The sequence below is a fragment of the Mercenaria mercenaria genome, chromosome 11 (genome assembly GCF_021730395.1).
Source record: "Mercenaria mercenaria strain notata chromosome 11, MADL_Memer_1, whole genome shotgun sequence".
Taxonomy (NCBI): domain Eukaryota; kingdom Metazoa; phylum Mollusca; class Bivalvia; order Venerida; family Veneridae; genus Mercenaria; species Mercenaria mercenaria.
This window is the reverse complement of record NC_069371.1, coordinates 52,886,215-52,910,590: the sequence shown is the minus strand read 5'-3', so window position 1 is coordinate 52,910,590 and position 24,376 is coordinate 52,886,215. Positions and strand designations below refer to the sequence as shown.

Here is a 24,376-nt window from a genome sequence, read left to right as displayed (position 1 = left end):
TCAGTTTTTATTTTTTAATTCATCACCACCAGCACAAGATAATCATGCACACTACACTAATATTGTTGTTCATAGTTGTCAGTATTTTCTCGGTGTCCGGTTCCTGCTATATCCATGCTTTGTGGCTAGAACTAATTATACAAAACAACTCCTGTGAGTTTAAATATCACTTTCAATAATTTATCTTTCATCAACACAAGTTTTAAACCCAAATTAGTTAAAGTAATAGCACATATGTCATATAAATGGTCTAAGACCACTTTTTCTCATCGGCCAGCCTCTCCTTCTGTAAAACTTCTTCAATATTTCCTACCATGTAGAATGCTACTTCTGGGATATGATCCAGTTCACCTAAAACAATGAAAATATCCTGTTAGAACTCATTCAACTGAGTGTTAGAATTTAGTATATAAACAGCCAAAGAAGTTTTGCGAATGGAAATATTGCAAATAGGTATGAAGAGAATGATTGGTCAAGATCAGGTATATACTTCTTTTGTTGAAACATTTTTAGTACCTAAAAGCAGATCTTTTATTTTCATTTTCTATTTTATAGCCGAAGAAAGCAGACTTTTTAAAACTTAGGCTTGCCTTAAATCATTCCAAGTATTTCAAACGTTAAAACAACAGATTTCTTTAAAATTTCTTACCCGCTAAGATTTTTTGGAACCCTATGATTGTTTCTTTGAGTGGTACATATTTGCCTTCTGAACCTGTGAAGACCTCAGCCACCTGGAAGGGCTGGGAGAGGAATCTCTGCATCTTACGGGCTCGGGCCACAGTCAATTTATCTTCTTCAGACAATTCATCCATACCTAGGATAGCAATGATATCCTGAAGTGACTTGTAGTCCTGAAATCCATAAAAGAAGATAATATTTTTTCAAAATGTTATGTAATAATAGCATTGCAATATATAATATAATGTTTAAAAAGAACTGAAATACTGATAATGTAAGTATCACTATACCAGCTTTTAACATGGAGCTAATGAACTAAACAGTTTGTACCAAAATGAACAACTTATGTCACAGAAACACCGGAATTCCACATTTACCACGTTTTTCAAAACGCAAATCATTTTTAAAGAAATGAAGTTAGATCTTAAATATGTTATTTTAGCAAACATTATGACCCTGATGGCAATCCCAATCTTTGTCTCATTTATCAGCTATTTATCTATATCATTTGATTCTCTTCATCCTAAATGGAAATATTGAGCTGAAAGATTTAAGATCTAGCCTTAGCAAGAGTGACCTGACTTTGACCGCCGTGACACTGCCCTCCAATTTGGCGAATAACCATGTAAAAAAACCCCTAGCTTTCTGATGCCAAAAAACAAACAGAGCTGTTCAAAGAGAACAACCCCGCCCCCACTTAACATCTCCCCCATAGTCGAGTATTCAAGGTCTTTTACTCTTTCAGCTCCATAATCCAATGCACTTCTTGGAAAAATAGACAATATGTTTTTACTACAAGAATACCAATGTTTTGAATTACCTGTAAAACTTTCTGAACGTCACGAGCTACGCCGTAATGCTCTTCTCCAACAACATTTCTGTCCAAGATACGAGAGGTGGAGTCAAGGGGATCTACAGCAGGGTAGAAACCCAATTCAGCAACACCACGAGACAATACAGTTGTGGCGTCCAAGTGAGCGAATGTTGTAGCTGGGGCAGGATCAGTCAAATCATCAGCTGGTACATAGATCGCCTGAAAGATAATATACTGATTATTTTTCCATACACTGTACAAGTTTAGATAACAAGAGTATGAGAAACCTCATTACATGCCTTGCAAACCTTAAACTCAATATATGCATACAGGGCAAAAAATGCAGAAATTTTTTCAAGCAGATCTGCCAAGACATTATACAACACAAGGAGTGCCATAGTGGCCTGAAGTCCCTCATCAGACCTTGACTAAACACATGACACACTGAATCATGGATGGAAGTTTCTGTGTTAAGCATACAAAAACATGGTTCATACAGAACTTTCAAAATAAAATTCAAGTACTTTTCAAGGATGTTTTCCCCATTTTCAAGGACTACAAAATCGCATTTGTTGGATTTATTTCTTTTACTCGTGACGAATTCTGTAGATTTTCTACAAAATAAACACCGCAACAATAACCCGGAAATGACCCTCAATTCAGCACCGACAAAATTTCACACTGTGATAATTGCGTTTAGAGTACTAAAACCCGTCCCGATACCGTACCGTACTATCATTTACTTGTCGGTAAGCCCTGTCGAAGATAGGTCTGTCATTTGTTCATCTTTTTTTCGATATTTTGGTCTGACCCATTATTTTTTCTGATTTTCTATTCGCAGAACATCAATTCAAGGACAATTTATCAAAATTTACTCGTTTTTTTCTTCAAAATTCAAGTACTTTTCAAGGAGTTTTTGGCAGTTTCAAATTCAAGTACTTTTCAAGACCTGTGCGAACCATGAAAAACATAAAACTTGTCAAGTGCCCTAATCTAAAAAAATTTAGCAAGGAACTTACAATGATTCTACATACAGTTCAATGGAGATTTATCAAGCGGTGCATTAAAAGTTGTTTAAAGGTTTTTTCTATTTCTAGCTCTAATGGCCCCTGAAAGGGACCAAGTTCCCTGTCTGAAAAACAAGGAGCTGCATTTTCAAAATGCAAAATCATGCCCCCAGGTGTATGACCAAATATGTTGTTCATTAAGGTTTCAACTTAAGTTTGAAAACGAAGGTCATATGAGCATAAAGGTGACATATGGAGCAGAACAAAAATCAGATCGAAAATTTCTATTAAACAAGAGCTCGTAGAAAATGCCCCCCTTGATGCATTCAGTAATTGCACAAGGAACAGAAATTATTTGGGTACTGTACACAAAAGTTCTACTATTCTGGGTCAATGTGACCTTGACCTTTAACCTACTGACCTCAAAATCAATAGGGGTCATCTGCTGGTCATGATCAACCTCCCTATTAAGTTTCTTGATCCCAAGCCCAAGCGTTCTTAAGTTATTGTCCGGAAACGGTTTAACTGTTCCGGCTCACTTTGACCTACTGATCTCAAAATCAATTGGGGTCATCTGCTGGTCATGAACAACCTCCCTATCAACTTTCATGATCCTATTCCCTAGCATTCTTTAGTTATCATCCGGAAATCGTTTAACTGTTCCGGGTCGCTGTGACCTTGACCTTTGACCTACTGACCTCAAAGTCAATGGGGGTCATCTGCTGGTCATGATCAACCTCCTTATCAACTTCCATGATCCTAGGCCCAAGCTTTCTTGAGTTCTCATCCGGAAACCGTTTAACTGTTCCAGGTCACTGTGACCTTGACCACTGACCGACTCACCTCAAAATCAATAGGGGTCATCTGCTGGTCATGACCAACCTCCCTATCAACTTTCATGATCCTAGGCTCAAGCGTTCTCGAGTTATCATCCAGAAACCAATTGGTCTACATACCCACAGACATCTGCAAAACAATATACCCCTCCTTTGAAGGGGGGGCATAATTATGGGTCATTTACCAGTCATAAGTGACCTCCGTATCAAATGTGATCTTACACCAAAGTATTCTCTAGTTATTTGGCAAAAAAAAGTTCTACTGTTCTGGGTCAGTGTGACCTTGACCTTTGACCTACTGATTTCAAAATCAATAGGGGTCATCTGCTGGTCATGATCAACTTCAGTTTCGTGATCCTAGGCCCAAGTGTTCTCAAGTTATCATTCGGAAACTGTTTAACTGTTTCGGGTCACTGTGACCTTGACCTACAGATCTCAGAATCAATAGGGGTCATCTGCTGGTCATGACCAACCTCCCTATCAACTTCCATGATCCTAGGCCCAAGCGTTCTTGAGTTAACGTTAACGGACCGACCGACATCAGCAAAACAATATTCCCCTCCTTCTTTGAAGCGTGGCATAACAACTATTCTTAACTGGATTCTGTCATTACATTTGTTTGATACATTTGAATAATGTTTACTAAAAACCAAAATGCAAAAAGCAAAACAGATCTACTAACAATTTCAAAATTGTCCAGATCTACTGTACTGTATAAATGGTTGTGACTGAATGATATATCTGTACAAGAAATGAATTTAACAGCCTAAGGTACACACAATAGATCTATTTTTATATCTCTTTAATTAAATTTAGGACCTAATATACGAGTATGCAAAAGTACCGTCGTCTGCAATATAAAGGGCACGTGGCGCATGCGGCACTTGATGACGAAGGCACCGTGGCGTGCAAGAAAAGGGGCATAGGGCTGTGCCATGCTGAAAAGGCCTGGAAAACAAGAGCTGTCTTACAAAGAGCTGTCCGTAAGACAGCGCGCTCCACTGTTCGGCAATTTGACAGTAAAATGAATTTACGTCTCAATAAGAGACCTCTACCTTAAAAGGAAGATATACCAAGATATAACAAGACCCTACTACTCAGAGGGGTTAAAGGTCAATTATGGAAGGGGTACTGACATTCTTTATTTTGATGGAATTAAATTATATCAGAAAAAAACAGTCCAAGAAACTACATGCACATAAAGTATAAAGACTTTGCTAAACTCAAATTATATTTCTATTTATTTATTTTTTTTTTCATTTATTATTATAGCAGATGATGATGATAAAGATACATTTTAAGTTTCAAGTCATTATCTTATATTGTACTAAAGTTACATCCAGAAAGCGAAGATTGCAAAAAAAATTTAAGTATGAAAGGGACACAATTCTGTCAAAAATACAATTAGAGTTATGGGGATTGTAACCACACATGCAGATGATGATTATAAAGAAATAATTTTAATTTCAAGTCATTATCTTTTAAAGTACCAAAGATATGTCTGTAAACGAAGCTTTCGAAAAAATTTAACATGAAAATAATTCCAAGTATAACAACTTGGTGACCTTGACCTTTGGTATAATGGGCCCAGCCCCTGCACATACTTTGTTTGTATGCTGGACAATGTTTATGTGAAGTTACAGTAAGATATAAGCAATAGTAACAAAGATACGAGAGAAAAACAAAGGTTGCCGAAAAACTTTAACCTTAAAAATTAACAAAGTATAACACCTTGGTGACCTTGACCTTGGGTATAATGGGCCTAGCCCCTGCACATACTTTGTTTGCATGCGAACAATGTTAATGTGAAGTTACAGTAAGATATAAGCAATAGTAACAAAGAAAAATGAAGGTTGCCGAAAAACTTTAACCAAGAAAACTCGCGCAGACGCCGGGGCGAGAAAAATAACACCCCTATTCTCCGAATAGTGGAGCTAAAAACACTACAAGGTCATCTATATATAGGTCTTGCCACAAGGTTTGTTGAGAGAATGACCTAAATTGGGTCATATATGTGTGCTGTAGGTTTAATGTTGTTTATTAAGTCGACATGCCAAGAAAAGACGCTATCTCAGACACCGTGTACCTGGCATCATCAATCAGACAATCAGGTCTTACAGCAGAATTTTTAACAGAAAAAACTGAAAAACATATTAGTTACCTGTACTGATGTAATGGAACCTTTCTTTGTTGTGGTAATTCTTTCCTGCATAGTACCCATGTCAGTGGCTAGTGTTGGTTGGTAACCTACAGCTGATGGGATACGTCCCAACAAAGCAGATACCTGAAGAGCAAAATTACTATTAAACTTGCATAGAAATTTAGTAAAATGCAAAACAGACAAGGAAGTTGGTGCACTTGTTACGTTAACAATACAAACTTCTCGAATGGCTTGCCAGTGTAGTCAAAACTCAGGGTTAGAATTTAACTGTTTTTTGCAATCACACATTTTTGTAAGTACAAAAAATTTGAACTAGCAAAATAGCAACTTTACTCGCAATTTTGTTCAACTGTTTTGGGCAGAAACTTTATACACAAAAAAAATATCATAAGGCCATCCTTAAAAAATTGTTTGTTTGCAGTAACGCGACCCAGAATTTTTAGTGTGAGTAGGTAGGTAGGGATTTTTTTTTTTTTTTTTTTTTTTGTATGCTAGTTGTACAACACCTGCATTTTCTTTTTAACCCTCTGGTTTATACACCTTCTGGGTACTAACACTTCTCTGTAGAACGCTAACTTGATTGTAACATATCTGCAAGGGTGGTAGTTTTCACATAGTATGAATACTAATATTACTAGTAATATCACCTTTTTAATAACAATAAAAACAACAGATAGCCTGACACCAGTCAGAAACAGAGCTTATTATCTCCATATGAACTTAAAAATTTAAGATTATCAATATATTAAACAAAAATAATTGGCCAGACCTTTTGAATGTCCTTGCACTGGCTATGGTAATAAAAAAACATTACATTTCTTAGGATTCAGCATTGAAGTACATAGCAAAATCTTTGATATTTTAATACCCTGTAGACCCGAGTCTGATTACTAGCACCGCACTCCTTCAAAGCCTATGTATCATGTAATTTTAAGACAATACTTAATTGTTTTACATTGTTTACTCAGGGCTTAAGCTATGTTAATATTTTAGGGAGAAGTCATTTCTTCCACAGCATGCATGTTTAAAATGGAACTAAATATACTTATCAATGTAAACCTAATTTCTTATCCTTGTGAATCTAATGTGATTAAACTGCAAATTAAAGTTTTTTTTCACCCTTGCAAAGATTGCCTTAACCAAGAAAAGCCTAATCTGAATATGAATACAATTAAAAAAAGCTAGGTTAATTCCATATCAGCAAAAATAAATCAAGCTTCCATTGCTAATGCACTCAAAGTCAAAACACAACAAGAGGACCATGATGGTCCTGAATCGCTCACCTCTTCCCACATGACCCAGTTTTGAGTATGACGTCGTTTTTTCTATTATTTGACAGAGTGACCTAGTTTTTCAGCTCATGTGACCCAGTTTTGAACTTGACCTAGATATTATCAAGATAAAAATTCTGACCAATTTTCATGAAGATCCATTGAAAAATATGGTCTCTAGAGAGGTCACAAGGTTTTTCTATTATTTGACCTATTGACCTAGTTTTCGAAGGTACGTGACCCTGTTTTGACCTTTATCTAGATATCATCAAGGTGAACATTCTCACTATTTTCATGAAGATCTCATGAAAAACATGGCCTCTAGAGAGGTCACAATGTTTTTTTCTATCTTTATACCTACTGGCCTAGTTTTTGACCGCACATGACCCAGTTTCGAAAATGACCTAGATATCATCAAGGTGAACATTCAGATCAATTTTCATGAAGATCCATTGAAAAATATGGCCTCTAGAGAGGTCAAAAGATTTTAATAATTTTAGACCTACTGACCTAGTTTTTGACCGCAGTTGACCCAGTTTCAAACTTGACCTAGATATCATCAAGATGAACATTCAGACCAACTTTCATACAGATCCCATGAAAAGAATGGCCTCTAGAGAGGTCACAAGGTTTTTTTATTTGACCTACTGACCTAGTTTTTTAAGGCACGTGACCCAGTTTCAAACTTGATCTAGATATCATCAAGGTGAACATTCTGACCAATTTTTATGGAGATCCATTCACAAGTATGGCCTCTAGAGGGGTCACAAGGTTTTTCTATTTTTAGACCTACTGACCTAGTTTTTGACCGCACATGACCCTGTTTCGAACTTGACCTAGATATCATCAAGATGAACATTCTGACCAATTTTCATACAGATCCCATGAAAAATATGGCCTTCAGAGAGGTCACAAAGTTTTTCAATTATCTGACCTACTGACCTAGTTTTTGACGGCACGTGACCCAGTTTTGAACTTGACCTAGATATCATCAAGACGAACATTCAGACCAACTTTCATACAAATCCCATGAAAAATATGGCCTCTAAAGAGGTCACAAGGTTTTTCTATTATTTGACCTACTGACCTAGTTTTTGAAGGCACGTGACCCACTTTCGAACTTGACCTAGATATCATCAAGGTGAACATTCTGACCAATTTTCATGAAGATCTCATGAAATATATGGCCTCTAGAGAGGTCACAAACTTTTTCTATTTTTAGACCTATTGACCTAGTTTTTGACCGGACGTGACCCAGTTTCAAACTTGACCTAGATATCATCAAGATGAACATTCAGACCAACTTTCATACAGATCCCATGAAAAATATGGCCTTTAGAGAGGTCACAAGGTTTTTCTATTATTTGACCTACTGACCTAGTTTTTGACGGCACGTGACCCAGTTTCGAACTTGATCTAGATATCATCATGGTGAATGTTCTGATCAATTTTCATGAAGATCCCATGAAAAATATGGCCTCTAGAGAGGTCACAAGGTTTTTCTATTTTTAGACCTACTGACCTAGTTTTTGATGGCACGTGATCCAGTTTCGAACTTGACCTAGATATCATCAAGGTGAATGTTCTGAGCAATTTTCATGAAGATCTTGTGAAATATATGGCCTCTAGAGAGGTCACAAGGTTTTTCTATTTTTAGACCTACTGACCTAGTTTTTTATGGCACGTGACCCAGTTTCAAACTTGACCTAGATATCATCAAGGTGAACATTCTGAGCAATTTTCATGAAGATCTTGTGAAATATATGGCCTCTAGAGAGGTCACAAGGTTTTTCTATTTTTAGACCTACTGACCTAGTTTTTGACGGCACGTGACCCAGTTTCGAACTTGACCTAGATATCATCAAGATGAACCCTCTGACCAATTTTCATAAAGATCCCATGAAAAATGTGACCTCTAGAGTGGTCACAAGCAAAAGTTTACGGACGGACGCACGCACGGACGACGGACACCGCGCGATCACAAAAGCTCACCTTGTCACTTTGTGACAGGTGAGCTAAAAACCCATAAAAGCATTTCACAGTCACTTCTTGAATTAAATACATGTCAACAGCAGTGACATCACTATGACATAACTCATACTACACGCGTCTTCTTTGATCTGCTAGTGTCTTCTTTGATCTGCTGCTGTCGGCACACATTAAAAGAAACAGTTGTCAAACAGATTAAACCCAGTTTCTGGTGGCAGGTGTCAAAAATTTGCATGAATTTCAGTTACATTATTTAAGTCACAGAAAATTTCAGTAATAATAACTATGTTTCTAAAGTCTGGGTTTTGAAAAATAGGAAAAAGTGGACCCAAGGAAATTTAATTTCACGCAAATAGGAAAATCTAGAAATGTAAACATTATGGATTTCTTTCGCTGGTTTTAGTCATTGCATTGAAAGGATGTTTAACTTTATAAATAAATTTTCTGGTAAGAAAATTTTGTTTGTCTAATATTTTTGACGTTTATTGTGCTCTTTCCAAGTGACTTGTTTTTTTATCCTCGGGGCAGATTAAAAAGATTATGCAACGACAAAAGATCAAAACTAAAATTATTATTTGTTTGCAAAATTGTTTGAGAAATTATGCCAGAATGATATCCAAGAATTTATCTATCCCAGATGTTTTACGTACGAGAAAAATCATTATTTTACAACTGTAAAACTCGGTTAAATACGTCTGCAGTATTGCACAGATAACACTATGTACCACGATTTGTCCATGTGGAATTTTCTAAACAACTTCTTGCATGAATTTTTGTAGTATATCAGGAAATCGGCAGGGCGTTCGGTAGACCCGAGGTTCTGGGTTTTTACTCGCACTTATCGAGAAAAACTCGTATTTGACCCGCACCAAAAAATTTCCCGTGCATCGGCTTAACCTGAGGAAATTTTCTTTTATGAGTCTCAAGTTCGAAAGAACTGCCCCTTGTCAATCAAAATCCCGGTGAATTCGAATATTGTTCGCCGCCATAAGCGGAAGTATGGCAGTAGGCGGAGCTTGGTATATTAATCAGCTTCTGGCAGATGTCAATCATGCCATGCGCCGACTGACACGTGGGCTTCTCGCGGTTTGTATTTGGTACAATAATGTCCGTCATTGCCAAAGGTATTTATTGATCAATGTGTAAAAGTTAATTGATAAACAATGCATAGAAGAGCAGCCTATTATCGTATTTGTGTCACTTGTTAATTAGCGGTATACAGAAAGCTTAACATTCACACATTTTGTATCTTATCGGTCATATCGATCATTCATGTAGTTGAACCTCAACGAACACTGTCTAGGAAAACTTATACAAATACAAATAGTTACCCAAAAGAAATAATGAATAAAAAGAAATTCCGAGTTTTGGGTTAAAAAATTGTTTGAGTCGCAGCGATTTTCGTGAGTCGGTCGCGTTACCGCAAACAAACAATTTTTTAAGGATGGCCTGAAAGGTGAAATTTACATATACGCCTATTTGTTGGGGATGAACGTTCAGTAAAAACGTGTATACCTCTTAAATTAACGTCACACCTCAATTTCCACATGCGTGGTAAACACAATAAACAAATATCTTGCTGTTTACAAGGAATACCAGTTAAGCTTTTATCGAATTGTCACGGAGAACATACGGCCCGCCCGAGGATCGAACTCGCGATCCCGCGATCCGTAGATTGGTGCTCCCCCTATTAAGCTTAGCTGGCAGGTTGTTTAATGACTCCAATGTGGATGAAAATATTGGAAAATAGCTTAAGTCGGTGTCAAATGTATCAAGTAGTAACTGAGATAAAGATAAGTCTGGGTCAGATGTATTCAGTAAATACAGACATAAAGATTATCAAAATATTAAAGGAGTATAAAGGGGACATAATTCATGGAAAATTTCTGCAAAAGTAATGCATCACATGTCATACCATGTGACTTATAATGTGGAAATTTTTTTAAAGTTTGAATCAAATCTATTTAGTAATAACTGAGATGAAGCAAAAATGCATTACAACTTGAACCTGAAATTCTATTTTTTAAAGTAAAAAGAGGGCATAACTCAAAACATATTGGTGCCAGCATTATGGACCTTGTGTCAAATGATGTGGGTGATGTTGTGGTACAAGTATTTTAAGTTTGAATCAAATCCATTTTGTAACAACAGAGATAATATGGTGAAAAAGCATCAAAATTAAACTGAAACTAGAGCTGCTTTTGAGAAAAGCGCATGTCTCCCACAACTGCCTAATCATCTGAATAGTAGTATAGGAGTCAACCATGCACTAAGACCTCAACTGCCTTATCAGACTTTCAGTGCTTTGACTATCTCAACTGCCTTATCAGACTTTCAGTGCTTTGGTTATCACTCGACTGCCTTAGCAGACTTTCAGTGCTTTGATTATCAAGTTTCAAGGGCCATAATTCCTAAGTGCATAGGCCGATTTGGCTAGTTATCGAACTTGGCCAAGGACTTATTGGCAAACACATTTTGTTCAAGTTTGGTGAAGATCAGATGAGAAATGTTCGACAGAGTGCGGACAAGATTTGTCAGAGACTGACACACAGACAGGAGTAAATCAATATGTCTCCCACACCACTGTATGGTGGGAGACATAATTCCGAGTAAAATAGGGGGCATAATTCAAGCAAGAGTTATGGCTCTTATTTCATATGATGTGCATGTTGATGTGGAACAACTATTTTAAGTTTGAATCAAACCAATTTGGTGATAATAGAGATAGAGCAGTGATTCATTTTGCCGTGCGTCCTGTGTCAAAGACGCATATTTTTCACCGGGGACGCGTTAATTTGAAATGCATGCAGCCGCGTGACGCAAACAATTTCACTCACATAATGTGTACCTTCGTTTACTTCCTCTAATGGTTTAAAAAGTAGAACGGATGTCGTAGATAATTTTCATGCGTCAAAACTACCTTATCACCGTTCGATTTGTAAAGCATATTCTGATTGGACAGTAGTGATTTTTTTAAACCAATAGGTGATGGTCATTTATTTTATGTTTGGGAGTATTGTTTCCAAAGTACCCGGATATTTCGGCCAAAATATTTCAACAATCTGACGATGCCGTTGAAAAAACAGCAGAAGTTAGATCCCAAACAGCAAAAACTTTCCGTTTTTTTTTTGGTCTAACTTTGAGTGAATCGTCGGGTACTGAAGAAGTGAGCATTTCAATAGAAAATGAAGCAGCGGCTGCGAGCACGTAGGAAAATCAAGATAAGAAAAAAAGAAAATTTGTTTCTAAATGGCTCACTCTTTATTCGTGGTAACACTATGACGAAAGTGAAGATTATATGTACTGAACAATCTGTACTGACAACATAAAAATGAACGGTATGAACAAAGCTGCAAAGGACAGAAACTTTCAAAATACAACTTTTAACAGAACTTTTTTTTTTTTCTCCTCATCCTGTTTAGTTCAGTTCTGGTGCAGATATATAGGATGTAAAACCTATTAAATCAATTAATCAGTCAACTAATATACAATGTACAGGATGTGAAAAAGCAAACAATTCAAATTTGGGACTTGCTGTTTCATGATATATAATTTTTATATTGAGTCCCTTTTTGACTCATTACTCACTAGCTGGGACTCATTGTTTCAAAATATGTGAGTCCCATGGACTCGTATCTTCAGATTTCAAAATGAATCACTGATAGAGTGAAAGTTAATAAAAGCTTTAAACTGAAATTTTAAGTAAAAAGGGGGAAAATTCATAAAATACTGGCGTAAGAGTTATGACCCTTGTGTCAAATGATGTGGTTGATAAATGTGGAACAACTATCTTAAGTTTGAATCAATTCGATCAAGTGATTACAGATATATAGAGAAAGTGCATCAAAACTTTAACCAAGATGTGGACGCAGGGTCGAGTAGGACAGATCTCCATACTTTGAACAGTCGAGCTAAAAATGACTGAACCATGTAAAATGAATTGTCACTGCGTAATTGAAATCTGCTAAACTGTCCACGCACTATGTAAAAACATCATCAATGGGTGCGTTCTGTGTACAACATCATTAATGAATTCGTATTTATAGCAGATCGAAACTGATAGGGAAGAAATGAAAATGGTCATCATCTCTATTTGAGATTTTGCATTCACAAAATTTTGCTAGTTAGGGTAAAAAGTCACATTTTTCAAAATGTACTCTATTTTGTATTTTGTAAGTATGCGAGCTTAAATTCTAACCCTGAAACTACTGCTCAAGGTCCAAAGGCCCATAGTATAGACTATTGATCGGCAAGCCATTTAGTGTTTACTATATGGTATCAGAAATACTTATTCATACTTTTATTTTTCAAGTTTTGACTCCGCCCAGGTTATATAGCACATATTATAGACCAATTCATACAACAAGTCATGTAATAATTTGAACTAATTTTGTTACTAATAAGCTGTGTAATATTAAGAAACACTACCGACAGATTGTTTTGTTTGTTTGTTTTGGGTTTAACACCATTTTTCAACAGTATTTCAGTCATGTAACGGCGGGCAGTTAACCTAACCAGTGTTCCTGGATTCTGTACCAGTACAAACCTGTTCTCCGCAAGTAACTGCCAACTTCTCCACATGAATTATCAGAGGTGGAGAACGAATGATTTCAGACACAATGTCTCCTATCAAATCGTCACGGAGAACATACGCCCCGCCCGGGGATTGAACCCGCGACCCCACGATCTGTAGACCAACACTCTCCCTACTGAGCTAAGTGGGCGGGCCACCAACAGATAGTATCTCACAAGACACTTGCCTCTGAACCAGCTTGTGTGAATCTGAAAATGTTGTCGATAAAAAGCAGCACATCCTGGCCTTCTTGGTCACGGAAATACTCGGCTACTGTCAGACCAGTCAAAGCGACACGGGCACGAGCTCCTGGGGGCTCGTTCATCTGTCCGTACACAAGGGCTACCTAAAAGATCAAAAGAAAATATTAAATTTACAAATTAAAAAACCTTGAGATTTAACAATAATGTAACTTTAGAATTGCTTTTTGTTAAAAATCTAAAATGTCAAGACCTTGGAAAGAACTGGATGTGCAAAGGTCATGTATATGAATCTTGTTCACATTATTACCTTACACAGGCATAACAAAAACATTCCACGCCCCCAATTATTTTGAAAACTGGCCTGCAGCTAAGATGCTGTTTGAAGACTTTTTAAATTTCTAGCTCTAGTTGCCCCTATGAGCAATCGAACAGAGCTGTTCGAACAGCTTTGTTAGAGAACTTGCCAAAGTATAACAACTCCCAAGTTTGCTGAACTTTCACCATAATGATATCATAGATGTTATTTGAAGGTGTAACTGGAGGGATATACGTATTTGCAATAATGTGTGACCACCACGTTACACAGAGCAAACTTTTAATATGAATTTGAAACCCCGATTAAACTAGAGCTATCACTGAAGGTGATGAATGTACCCCCCCCCCCCCCATGCAATGACACAGTACATTGCAATTTGACGCACACAAGATTGCATAATTATGTGGACTGTATGTATATAGTATAGTAACAAAAAAACAAAGTCCCATAACTCTGCAGAATATATTTCTGAAAGAACCTAACATGCACCATGCACAAGTAAGGTTGGTACTGATCACTTGTGTGAAGTTTCATTAAATAGTGTGCAATGATTTGGGAGATCAGACGCGCACAAAATTGCATATGCAGACTATTTATATAGTATAGTAACAAAAAACAAAGTTCCATAACTGTGCAGAATTATTTTCTGAAAGACCCTAACATGCACCATGCACAACTAGAGTTACTACTGATCACTTATGTGAAGTTTCATTAAATTGTGTGCATGGCTTCAGGAGATTTAAGCGTGCCCAAGACTGTATATATAATTATAGTATAGTAACAAAAAACCAAGTCCAGTAACTCTGCAATTTTTTCTCTGAAAGAATCTAAAAAGCACCATGCACAATTACTGTTGTTACTGATCCTTCGTGTGAAGTTTCATTAAATTGTGTCAAGGGGATGAGCAGAGTTGTGCGCACAAGATTGAAGCATGTTGGTACTGTGAAATCATCTGTTGAGGACAAATTTTCATGGAGTTCATGGGCAATACAATCCATGAAATCTAATCCTCACAAACAAGATAACCACAAAATAGCCATTTATTTCTTTTTTTTTTTGCAGTATTCAACTCCAAAATTAGGTATACCTTTGATGAGTCGTCTGTTAAACTAATGACTTTGGACGTGATCATTTCATGGTACAAGTCATTACCCTCACGGGTCCTTTCTCCTACACCAGCAAACACTGAGTAACCACCGTGAGCCTTGGCAATATTGTTGATCAGTTCCATAATCAATACAGTTTTGCCTACTCCTGCACCACCGAACAGTCCTATTGGAACAAAAACATTAAAATTATAACAAGCAAATTCAATGAATTGTTACCCACCCAGCGAATACTGTGAAATTATAGTTATTCAAGGAAGACTAACTTTCATGGATGTGTCAATCAACAAAATTCAACCCCAATGATCTAATTACAGTATGATTTATATTGAAATCAAAGAATTTATAAACCAACAAATGGCCCTTCTGGCCGAAACGTTAACAAAATTCATGCCTATAAAATTAACACCACATATTCATCAGCTGGTGTCAGGCTTTTTCAAAAGCATGCTTAATCTTAAAGAGGTTACCTTGGTCCTGTGCTGTGGGTGAAGCACTTTGCCCACAGACCAACACTCAAACCCAGTTTCATACTTACCTTCCCAGAAACAGACACAAGATCAAAGGCTTGAAGATTCAATTTTTTTTTTCAAAATAGGGTAGATATTCTAGCTTTAAAGTTTTGGAAATCGGAGTCTTTTTCTTTGGTTTACATACCAATTTTACCTCCCTTAGCATAGGGAGCTAGAAGATCTACAACTTTGATTCCTGTTTCTAACACCTGCTGTTGTACGCTCATCTCTGTGAATTCTGGTGCTTCAGCATGGATAGCTGCATATCTGAAAGAAAAAGTTCATTTCTGTGTTCTTCAAATCTTTTCAATACGAGTGTTCTGGTGTAGGTTTCAAGGTGACTTTTCAAACCAAACTGGTAAAAAAACACTTGGCAGAAAAGGAAGTGACTTGCTCAATGCCAAGGACAAACATGTTTGATCTTTAACCAGGAAAGTACCAATACAAGAATGACTGAAGACCTAGAAATATCAGCTAAAATAGGGATCATGGACTCTGCAGTATTCAAAGCAATTGCTGTTGATTTCAGCTCTTTATCATCCTTTATACGTAATCCAAACCAAATTTTTACTTAAATGAAAAGCAACTACCCTAGAAATAGTCAAATAAGCCAGAGAAACATCAATTTGGATATCTTTTTAACAAGTTGGTAAGTGTATGTGTGTAATTTTACTGCAATTGTCGGTTTTTCCAAAGATAAAAACAGATGCTTGCAAAGGCTAAGGGATAAATAATCAAGTCAATAATCAGTATTATTTAAAAGTAAATCTACTGCCTCTTTTCCTTTCATCAACATTCTTGCTAGTATCTAATATTTATTAAACAACAAGAACAAATCAAGCATACTTGTCTGTTTGAACTGGTCCTCTTTCATCAATAGGTTCACCGATAACGTTGATAATTCTACCTAAGGTGGCTGGTCCTACTGGTATAGAGATTGGGGTTCCAGTGTCTACACAAACTTGACCACGTATAAGACCTTCTGTACCATCCATAGCAATTGTTCGTACAGTGTTCTCACCTATAATTGAACATCAAGTGAGTAAAATCTCTAAAAACAGTACCTGAATTTATTCTAGCAGTTACTGAAACTTGTAAATTCGATGAAGTTTATGTTAACTGTGAAAAAACTACTTGAACAAACACAAATTGAATTTTGAAAGCAGCAGTTTGAATTGGTCAGATCTGTTGCAGAAAAACAATTTACCTAGATGCTGTGCTACTTCAAGAATAAGTCTTGGACTCCTGTTCTGGACCTCCAGGGCGTTTAACATTGGTGGTAATTCATCTTCAAACTGTACGTCCACAACGGCACCAATGACAGCCACTACTTGTCCCTTGGCTGCACCAGCTGCTGGTTTTGCTTTTGCTGCCTCGGTTGCATATTTGCGTTCTGTAATTTAATCACAACAAAGATTTAGAAGGATGCTAACAAAACAATTAAATATTTTTGACCACTTCCCCACCACTCAAAAGTAGGCCTCTCCCACTTCTTTGAAAAAAAAAAATCCATTCATTTTTTTGTAACTTACCTAGGGCCTACACTGGTCCGATTATTCAATGTCTGTTGTTAGGAGGGGTGTCCCCACCTGCTTTTAAATTTTTTTTTGTAGTTTCCATTAACTAATAAATTGTAATATTCTAACTATATCCACGGTCATTTTAGAGGGTCCAAGTATACCTTTAAAATCTTGTTTTTGAAAAAATTAGTATTGTGTTCGTAAATTTTACATTTCAAATTCACTCATCCACAGACGATAAATACATGTTTTGCTATACCTGGCAGTAACTTATTGATAGAATTTCAGACTCCCATGATCATACATATAACATGATCTGTTCATGCAAGTATAGACAAGAACTCAGCTACTGCGATCCAGGTGGGCTAAGGTTACGAGTCAGAAGGCTAGAGTCTGAATCTCCAGCATCTGAAAAGTGTTCAAGAATTTTGAAATCAACCAATTGCAGTGCTGCATTCTGATACCATTTTATAACCTTGGATGAAGGGCTTTTCTCCATCTACAGCTGGGGACATTAACAACTGTCTTCTGTTAGAAAATTGCTTTCAAATCCTGCAGCTCACCCTAAAAATTGACTTCCAATCTGAATATTCATTCCCTTTCTCGAATACCAAGCTATTCCAAAATAAAATGGGTTGACCCCTTCAAATTTCCCCCCCCCCCCCCCCACCAAATGTGTATCAAATAAATTTGCACCGCTTTTTGTCATGTCGAAAATATATGGTGTAAACTTTCATTCTTACTCAACACAAGATAATTATCAGAAGCTGACAACTGCTAATCTGCAATTGTGAAAAACTATGACCTGTGCATCAACTTTCCATTAAACCAGAGATCAAATATAATATAAATTACACTGAATTTAGCACATCATTTACTCATTTTTCCAACGAAAACTAATATACAGTTGATTTTTTAATTTTGTTGCCAGGAAAGACTCTTCTGTATTACAATCTTCCGTTTTTTGTCGTCAATGTCACCCATAAAATAATACCCCACCCACCACCGTCAAGGTCAATAAAGTTGTTGTCGCAAGCACATTCGGTCGAGAATTATTTGAATTATTCCAGTGTCAAAAACGATAAAAATGAGCTGTGCTTAAATATAACTTGGTGTGAAGTTTCGTTTTACTTCGTAAAATAGCAAAAAACATTCCACAGAACGCAGACAACACCGGCAAAATTTTTGCAAGATTTTAATCGTTGCAAAAGAGCGTGGCAATAGATAAAATGTAACTTACGTGCTAAAAGACATGATGGTAATGTATTAAAAGCTGATGTTTGTGTCAGTGGAGATGAAAAGGCCTTACTAGAGCCTTTCAGTGCTCCGACACATGCTGACCGGACTGCGTGCATCATGGCGACCGCCGAGAAGGTAATTCACGTGACGTAAGTTCACTGTAGTTGCCCGGATGATTCATAGACCGCTAAATTCTGTCAGGCCATACAGGTTGCAACACACTAAATAGCTGTTCTTAAAAAATCGACATGTTTCCAGCCAATGGCCGCAGCACACATCAGACACATTTTACATTAATTGACTTCATGGAAATGTTTGATTTAACAAATTTAGTGAAAAGGCCTACATGTTTTATGAAAAACCCTTTTAGATGTTATTATTACTAATTCCAAGCAAATGTGTATGAACACCTTAAACATCCCTACTGGAGTCAGTGATTGCCATAACAAACCCTTGACACATTACACTGGTTTTGTTAAATGGAGGTATTGTAACAATTTTACACAAGCGGAGTAAATAGCCCGAGGCTATTTGCAGAATACACAACATTGTAATTTCTTCAAATTGGTGATTTTGAACGATAATCGGGTTTTTGTTTCAAAATTGAGAGTCGGGAAAGTTATTCCCATGACACAGCGTAACTTTTAGATACGTATTTAATCTTTTGATTATATTTTTTTAGGGCAAAAATATATGTGAATCACAAATTTAATGTTAATGAATTATTTTTTTTAAAATTCAAAGAGTTTTATTCAAACATGTAATTTAAAATAATTTTTTATTTAATTCTACAAACACGGAATTAGATCGACGCACATGTATATATCTGATATGCATAATATTTGACATTTCTTCAAAATTGTGATTTTGAATGATAATGTGGTATTTTTTTTAAAACCAAAAAGTATAAAATACAATTTTTTAGCTCTTTGTTTAAAAATTGTCGGGAAGCATGTTATTCCCTTTACTCAGCGTATTTTCTAAATATGTACTTTTCATATAGGGAAAAAATTGTGTATTTCGAATCTCCTTGAAAAAAGTGTCTTTTCAATTTTAAAAGTTTTTTTAATATTATGGATCCGTGGCCCACAAATGCATCTTACTTTACAATGATGTAAATTTCGATTTTGAACGGTAATATGATTTATCAAAAGTTATAACTTCATATCCATGATTTAGATTTTAAAGCGTTTAGACAAGAGCCGTGATAATTGTCTCTAGCCGCGGGGCATGTCAGACAATCAGACACTAATCCAATTATAATTACCAGAAATACGAGATGTCAGCATTTTATATGACAATGCGAAAGTGGTGCTTGATTGGATTTTATCATGTACAGATATGCAATAATTACAATAACTGCGGCAGAATAAAATATGTTTTCATATTTTCCCATTACTTTTAAATGAAGTATGTGAAAATGAGGGACTGCAAATGTATGTTATAACTAAATATTACTTTTAATGTCCATGTGTTCTTTTTACACGTACAGTATTCAAGTTTAACTATGAACATGTAGTTCTGTATATGTTAATCAACTTCATGCTATGAATGTTATTTTAATGCAATGAATAATTCTAGTAGAGTTAGTGAAAACTAGTATTTGAATTAATTAAAAATAAAATATTTTATATTTAAACATGTAGTTCAAAATAACATTTTTTTTATTTAATCTCACAAAGTAATGACATTAAATACGGAATTAGAATCTAATTCAGGGACTTGTACCTGTTCATCCGGTGTCATCAGTACACGTGTACTATGACGGGCAAAATTTTCCAAATTAGTAAAATCAGTGATATTCAAACGTTTAGGGAAGCAAGAAGGCATAAAAAATAACTTAAAAATAAACTCATTGAAAGAAAAATTAACTTTTCTAGTTTACTTCTGAGAAAATGATTTACCATATTTTTTTGAAATATAACAAATAAAAAAATTGGGAAAATTATAGACAACAGAGAAACTTTGTAAATAAACTGAAGAAAAAATCTATGAATAATTATTTTCAAGAACGTTGCATAGGTGGTTGTAAAACTTCTGATTTTTGGAATACCACCAAGCAATACTTATCAAACTAATCTTGCTCATCTCAATCAAAAATTATTTTGAACGAAAACAATAATATTGTTTCTGATGATACTGAGGTTGCTGAGACATTTAATTTTTTTGTCAATGTAGCTGAAAACATCGGTAAGGATTTCGTTTTCGATTGTAATAAGCACCCGAGTCTTAAAAAGATAGAGGAGAAAAAAATTCACGAAAGATGCTTTCTGTTTCAATCATTCAGATTCAATGTTAAGAAAGCTACTGAAGCAGACAAAATTTCTGTTAAATTGTTAAAACTTAGCAAACCCTCTCTTGTTAATCTGATAACTAACTAAATCAACCTTTCAATTTCTACAAATACTTTTCCAGACAAGTTAAAAGTACAGGTTACTCCTCTCCACAAGAAAAATAACTCAATGTTTAAATCAAATTACAGGCCAGTTAGCATCTTACCGGTCCCTTCAAAATTTTTTTGAAAAGGTTATGTCCGTTCAGCTATCAGATTATTTTGTCAATGTTTTTGATGATTTTTTATGTGCATTTAGAAAGGGTCGTGGCTGCCAAAACTACTTTACTGAAACTTTTAGAAGACTGGAAGTATGCTTTAGACAATAACAAATATTTAGCTGCAGTTCTAATGGATTTATCAAAAGCTTTTGACTGCTTACCACACAATATTTTACTGAGTAAACTGTCTGCCTATGGAATATCAGAATCTTCAACAAATCTTCTCTGTTCATATTTATCAGGTAGGAAACAACAAATTAAAATTGGAAATGTTGTAAGTACGTGAGCAAATATTAAAAAAGGAGTACCACATGGCTCGATACTTGGTCCTCTTATTTTTAATGTTTTTATCAATGATATTTTTCATTTCATTCAAAGAGGAACGCTTTATAACTATGCAGATGACAATACTCTTTTTTTCTATTCGCCTGATTTCTATGAAGTAGTTAATGTTTTAGAGCAAGAAAGTAAAGTTCTTATCGAATGGTTTGATTTTAATTGTATGCAGGCAAACCCTGATAAATTTCAGGCAATCGCAGTAGGTAAGAAAACATTATCAAAGAATCCAGTCTTCAACATTGGGTCTGCAAGTATAAACTGTGAAGAGATTGTAAAGCTGCTTCGAGTAGATATTGACTATCAATTGAATTTTAACATACACATAGGTAACATATGTAAGAAAGCAGCTAGGCAATTGAATATACTGAAAAGAATTGGCAGAAATATGAGTAAACTAAATCGTCTAACCATTTTTCATACTTTTATACTCTCGAATTTCAATTTTTGTCCAATGAGTTGGCATTGTTGTTCTGAAAGTAACACAAAGAAAATGGAAAAAAAATCAGGAACGAGCCTTAAGGTTTGTCTATGATGACTACTCTTCAGCATACAAAGATCTTCTTATTAAAGTAAATCTACCAAGTTTGCATATTAGACGTATGAGAACAATGGCTATAGAGACTTTTAAATTATTGAATGATATTTCTCCCCCAGTTTTGTCCAACCTGATTCAAATATAACTTTAGATATTCAAAATATTTTACAGATACCCCAAGTGAACACTACAAAATTTGGTAAGAATTCGTTTAGATATGCTGCTCCTGTGCTGTGGAATTCACTGCCAGAAAATTTTAGAAATTGCTCCAGCTTTAACCAATTTAAAACTCTGATATCCTCCTGGAATGGCCATGATTGTAAATGCTTAGTATGCAAAAGTTAATTAAATACCTGAAGGTTAATAATTCTAATCCAGTATGATATGTTAACTTATAATTATCGGCATGTATTTAAATTATCATAGCAAAGTAAAGCATCTTTTAGTTTGCTTATAAAGTTAGCTTTGTGCATATGTCTGCTTTATGTGTTTGTTGTTTCTGTTACACACATGTAAAACTAAAATCAGTATGTACCATCTTTTTGTGAATGAACCCCAGTGGCAGTCGGTGCGTTGCAGATGAGGATTGCTTCGCCTTCTTCTCATGGCTGCATTCTGGGTGCATTTTCCTTGCCACTTTACAATATTTGTTTCATTTATATACATTGTACTCTATTCAATGTGATAACATTATTTCATCTTAGGGTGTACAAGTTTATTGTTTGTCATAATCATTGTTAGTCAAGTTCATATTAGTTTTCACAATGTATGTCTATTGTATTGTCGTCTTGTAAAATGTGTTTTTATGGTAAATTAGAAATTTGATTGAAACCTATAACTTCATATGTGCTAACTCGCAGATTTTGCTTAACTCCATATGTACTTGCTTTCGATATTGCATATTCTTACTATCAATTACTGCTGCTCCATGTTGATTGCTTTGTTTAAGTGTGCTTTGTGTTGCATGAACATTTACCTGTCTTAACTTGCTTTTTACCTAATCTTAAAGTTGTGAACATTCTAGTTACTGAAAATTTATTCTTTTAGAAATCTTATAAATCTTTTAATAATGAAAAAGAAATTTCTTATGCCCAGCGGCTATTCTTAAGCTCACTTAGTATGTATCATATTTTATGTTTATAAAAACTAAGTCCTTAAATATCCTACTCTTATATATAGAAATATTTGTTTGTCTGCAATAGAAATGATGCATGTTGCAAATTGTTTTTATTTAACAATACATGTATTTATCATCTCTTACAGCTCTTTCTACTTTTTATGTTGATTATATTTATCTTTGTTATTCATAGTCGGTTGTAAAAGCTCACAAGAGCTTATGTTTATATGTTGCTGTCTTGTCGACTCAAAATAAATCTTATCTTATCTTATCTTAAATGTCTATAAAAAGTGGGGGTCATGTTTGATGCAAGAAAAATATTTTCAATCAAATTTCAGCTAAAATATGAGACCCCAAATTGTAGTGGTAGTGTATGATCAAAATTACCATGACAAATTCTGTCATGTTATTATTTCATTATGAAAATGCTACTTACACGTCAAGCATAGATCTGTCATGTGATTTCAGCAAAAAAAAAAAAATTATGGAGAAAGTAAAGAAAATAGCTCCACAAAAAAAAAAAAAAAAAAAAAAAAATCAGGACCATTTGCGCCATTATGCGACTACCATTTTTTTGCGCCATTTTCCTATTTAGTGACTGTATGCCTACAGATCTAAATAATAATTTTATATAAAATTGACCATTTAAACCTCACACATACCTGACCCATTTCAGTGTACAAATCCTTATCTCGTTAAAAATTATGATAAAACTGACATAAAATGAAGAGAAAAGTAGTGGTCATATATTTTTTCTAAGAGCGATTTCTCCTATTTGCATATTGAACTTTCACTTTTTCCAATATATCGGTATTATCGGTGTTTTGACACATTAAATAACTAATGATAAATTCAATTTATTCGTTCTATCTTTTAAAGACGAATTTGCTTCGGCAATCGTTGATTTAATTTTTCCTCTAAATGATGATATATTTTTAGAAATTGTAAGTTTATTATTTCACTTACCTTTTGAACCGTTTATATTACCACCCCTATTTTCCATTGAAGTCAATAGTAAAAGTCTAATTTTGGACTAAATTTAGGGTAATTTTCGTTGATATATTGCGCAAAATACGGGAAACGGAAAAAATAATCGTTTTTGCTTCGGCGATGTTTCAAAGAAAAATTATTGCTCGACTCAAATGTGTAAAAATAAAATGGATATTTTTATATTTCTTTTACTTTTTGTGCCTTTTATACAATCACTATTACTTCGGAAATTTCCGAAGTTTCCCGAATGCGATGGGTAATAGTTAAGCAGACGACTCGGTTACTTTAGACGTTTACAGCGACTTTGAGATCTAATGATAAATGTCTATGCTCAAGTCAAGTTATGTTTTAGATATTGTCATTATTTATCAGTTTTTAGCTCCTTTTCCGTTTCCTAAATTGATTTAAACTTGTTGAAAACGTCTTGTCATCACATATTTTGGCACTGCAAATGCATGATGAAAGAAACGAGGGGTTAAAAATAGATATATACAGGTTTTTTTTATTGAAAAAATGACACACACAAATATGAAGTTGTGTTTTCAAATATGGCATGTCAAATGTTGCTAAATTATATATGTATGTTAGTATTATTGTATGTTTGTTATTGTTATTCA

The 24,376-nt window shown here is 35.1% G+C and overlaps 1 protein-coding gene across 1 annotated transcript; it reads right to left on the bottom strand.

Annotated features, from left to right (window-relative positions):
- LOC123531466 (ATP synthase subunit beta, mitochondrial) lies at positions 1–18,386 on the bottom strand. Its single transcript, XM_045312458.2, has 10 exons — positions 18,227–18,386; positions 16,674–16,859; positions 16,313–16,487; positions 15,612–15,733; positions 14,936–15,120; positions 13,517–13,675; positions 5,497–5,619; positions 1,499–1,711; positions 650–851; positions 1–351 (listed from the first exon to the last, which is right to left on the bottom strand). Exons 1-10 carry the CDS (start codon positions 18,342–18,344, stop codon positions 251–253), a joined length of 1,584 nt encoding a protein of 527 aa, XP_045168393.2. The 5' UTR covers positions 18,345–18,386; the 3' UTR covers positions 1–250.
- Positions 18,387–24,376: the final 5,990 nt, after the last annotated feature.

What these genes read in the sequence shown, in the direction of transcription:
- LOC123531466 (XM_045312458.2), bottom strand. Translation starts at nt 18,344, where the DNA reads ATGATGCACGCAGTCCGGTCAGCATGTGTCGGAGCACTGAAAGGCTCT. An exon ending in ACCATCATGTCTTTTAGCAC is followed by an intron (nt 16,860 to 18,226) that starts GTAAGTTACATT and finishes ATTAAATTACAG; the next exon opens with AACGCAAATATGCAACCGAG. An exon ending in TGAAGTAGCACAGCATCTAG is followed by an intron (nt 16,488 to 16,673) that starts GTAAATTGTTTT and finishes GTTCAATTATAG; the next exon opens with GTGAGAACACTGTACGAACA.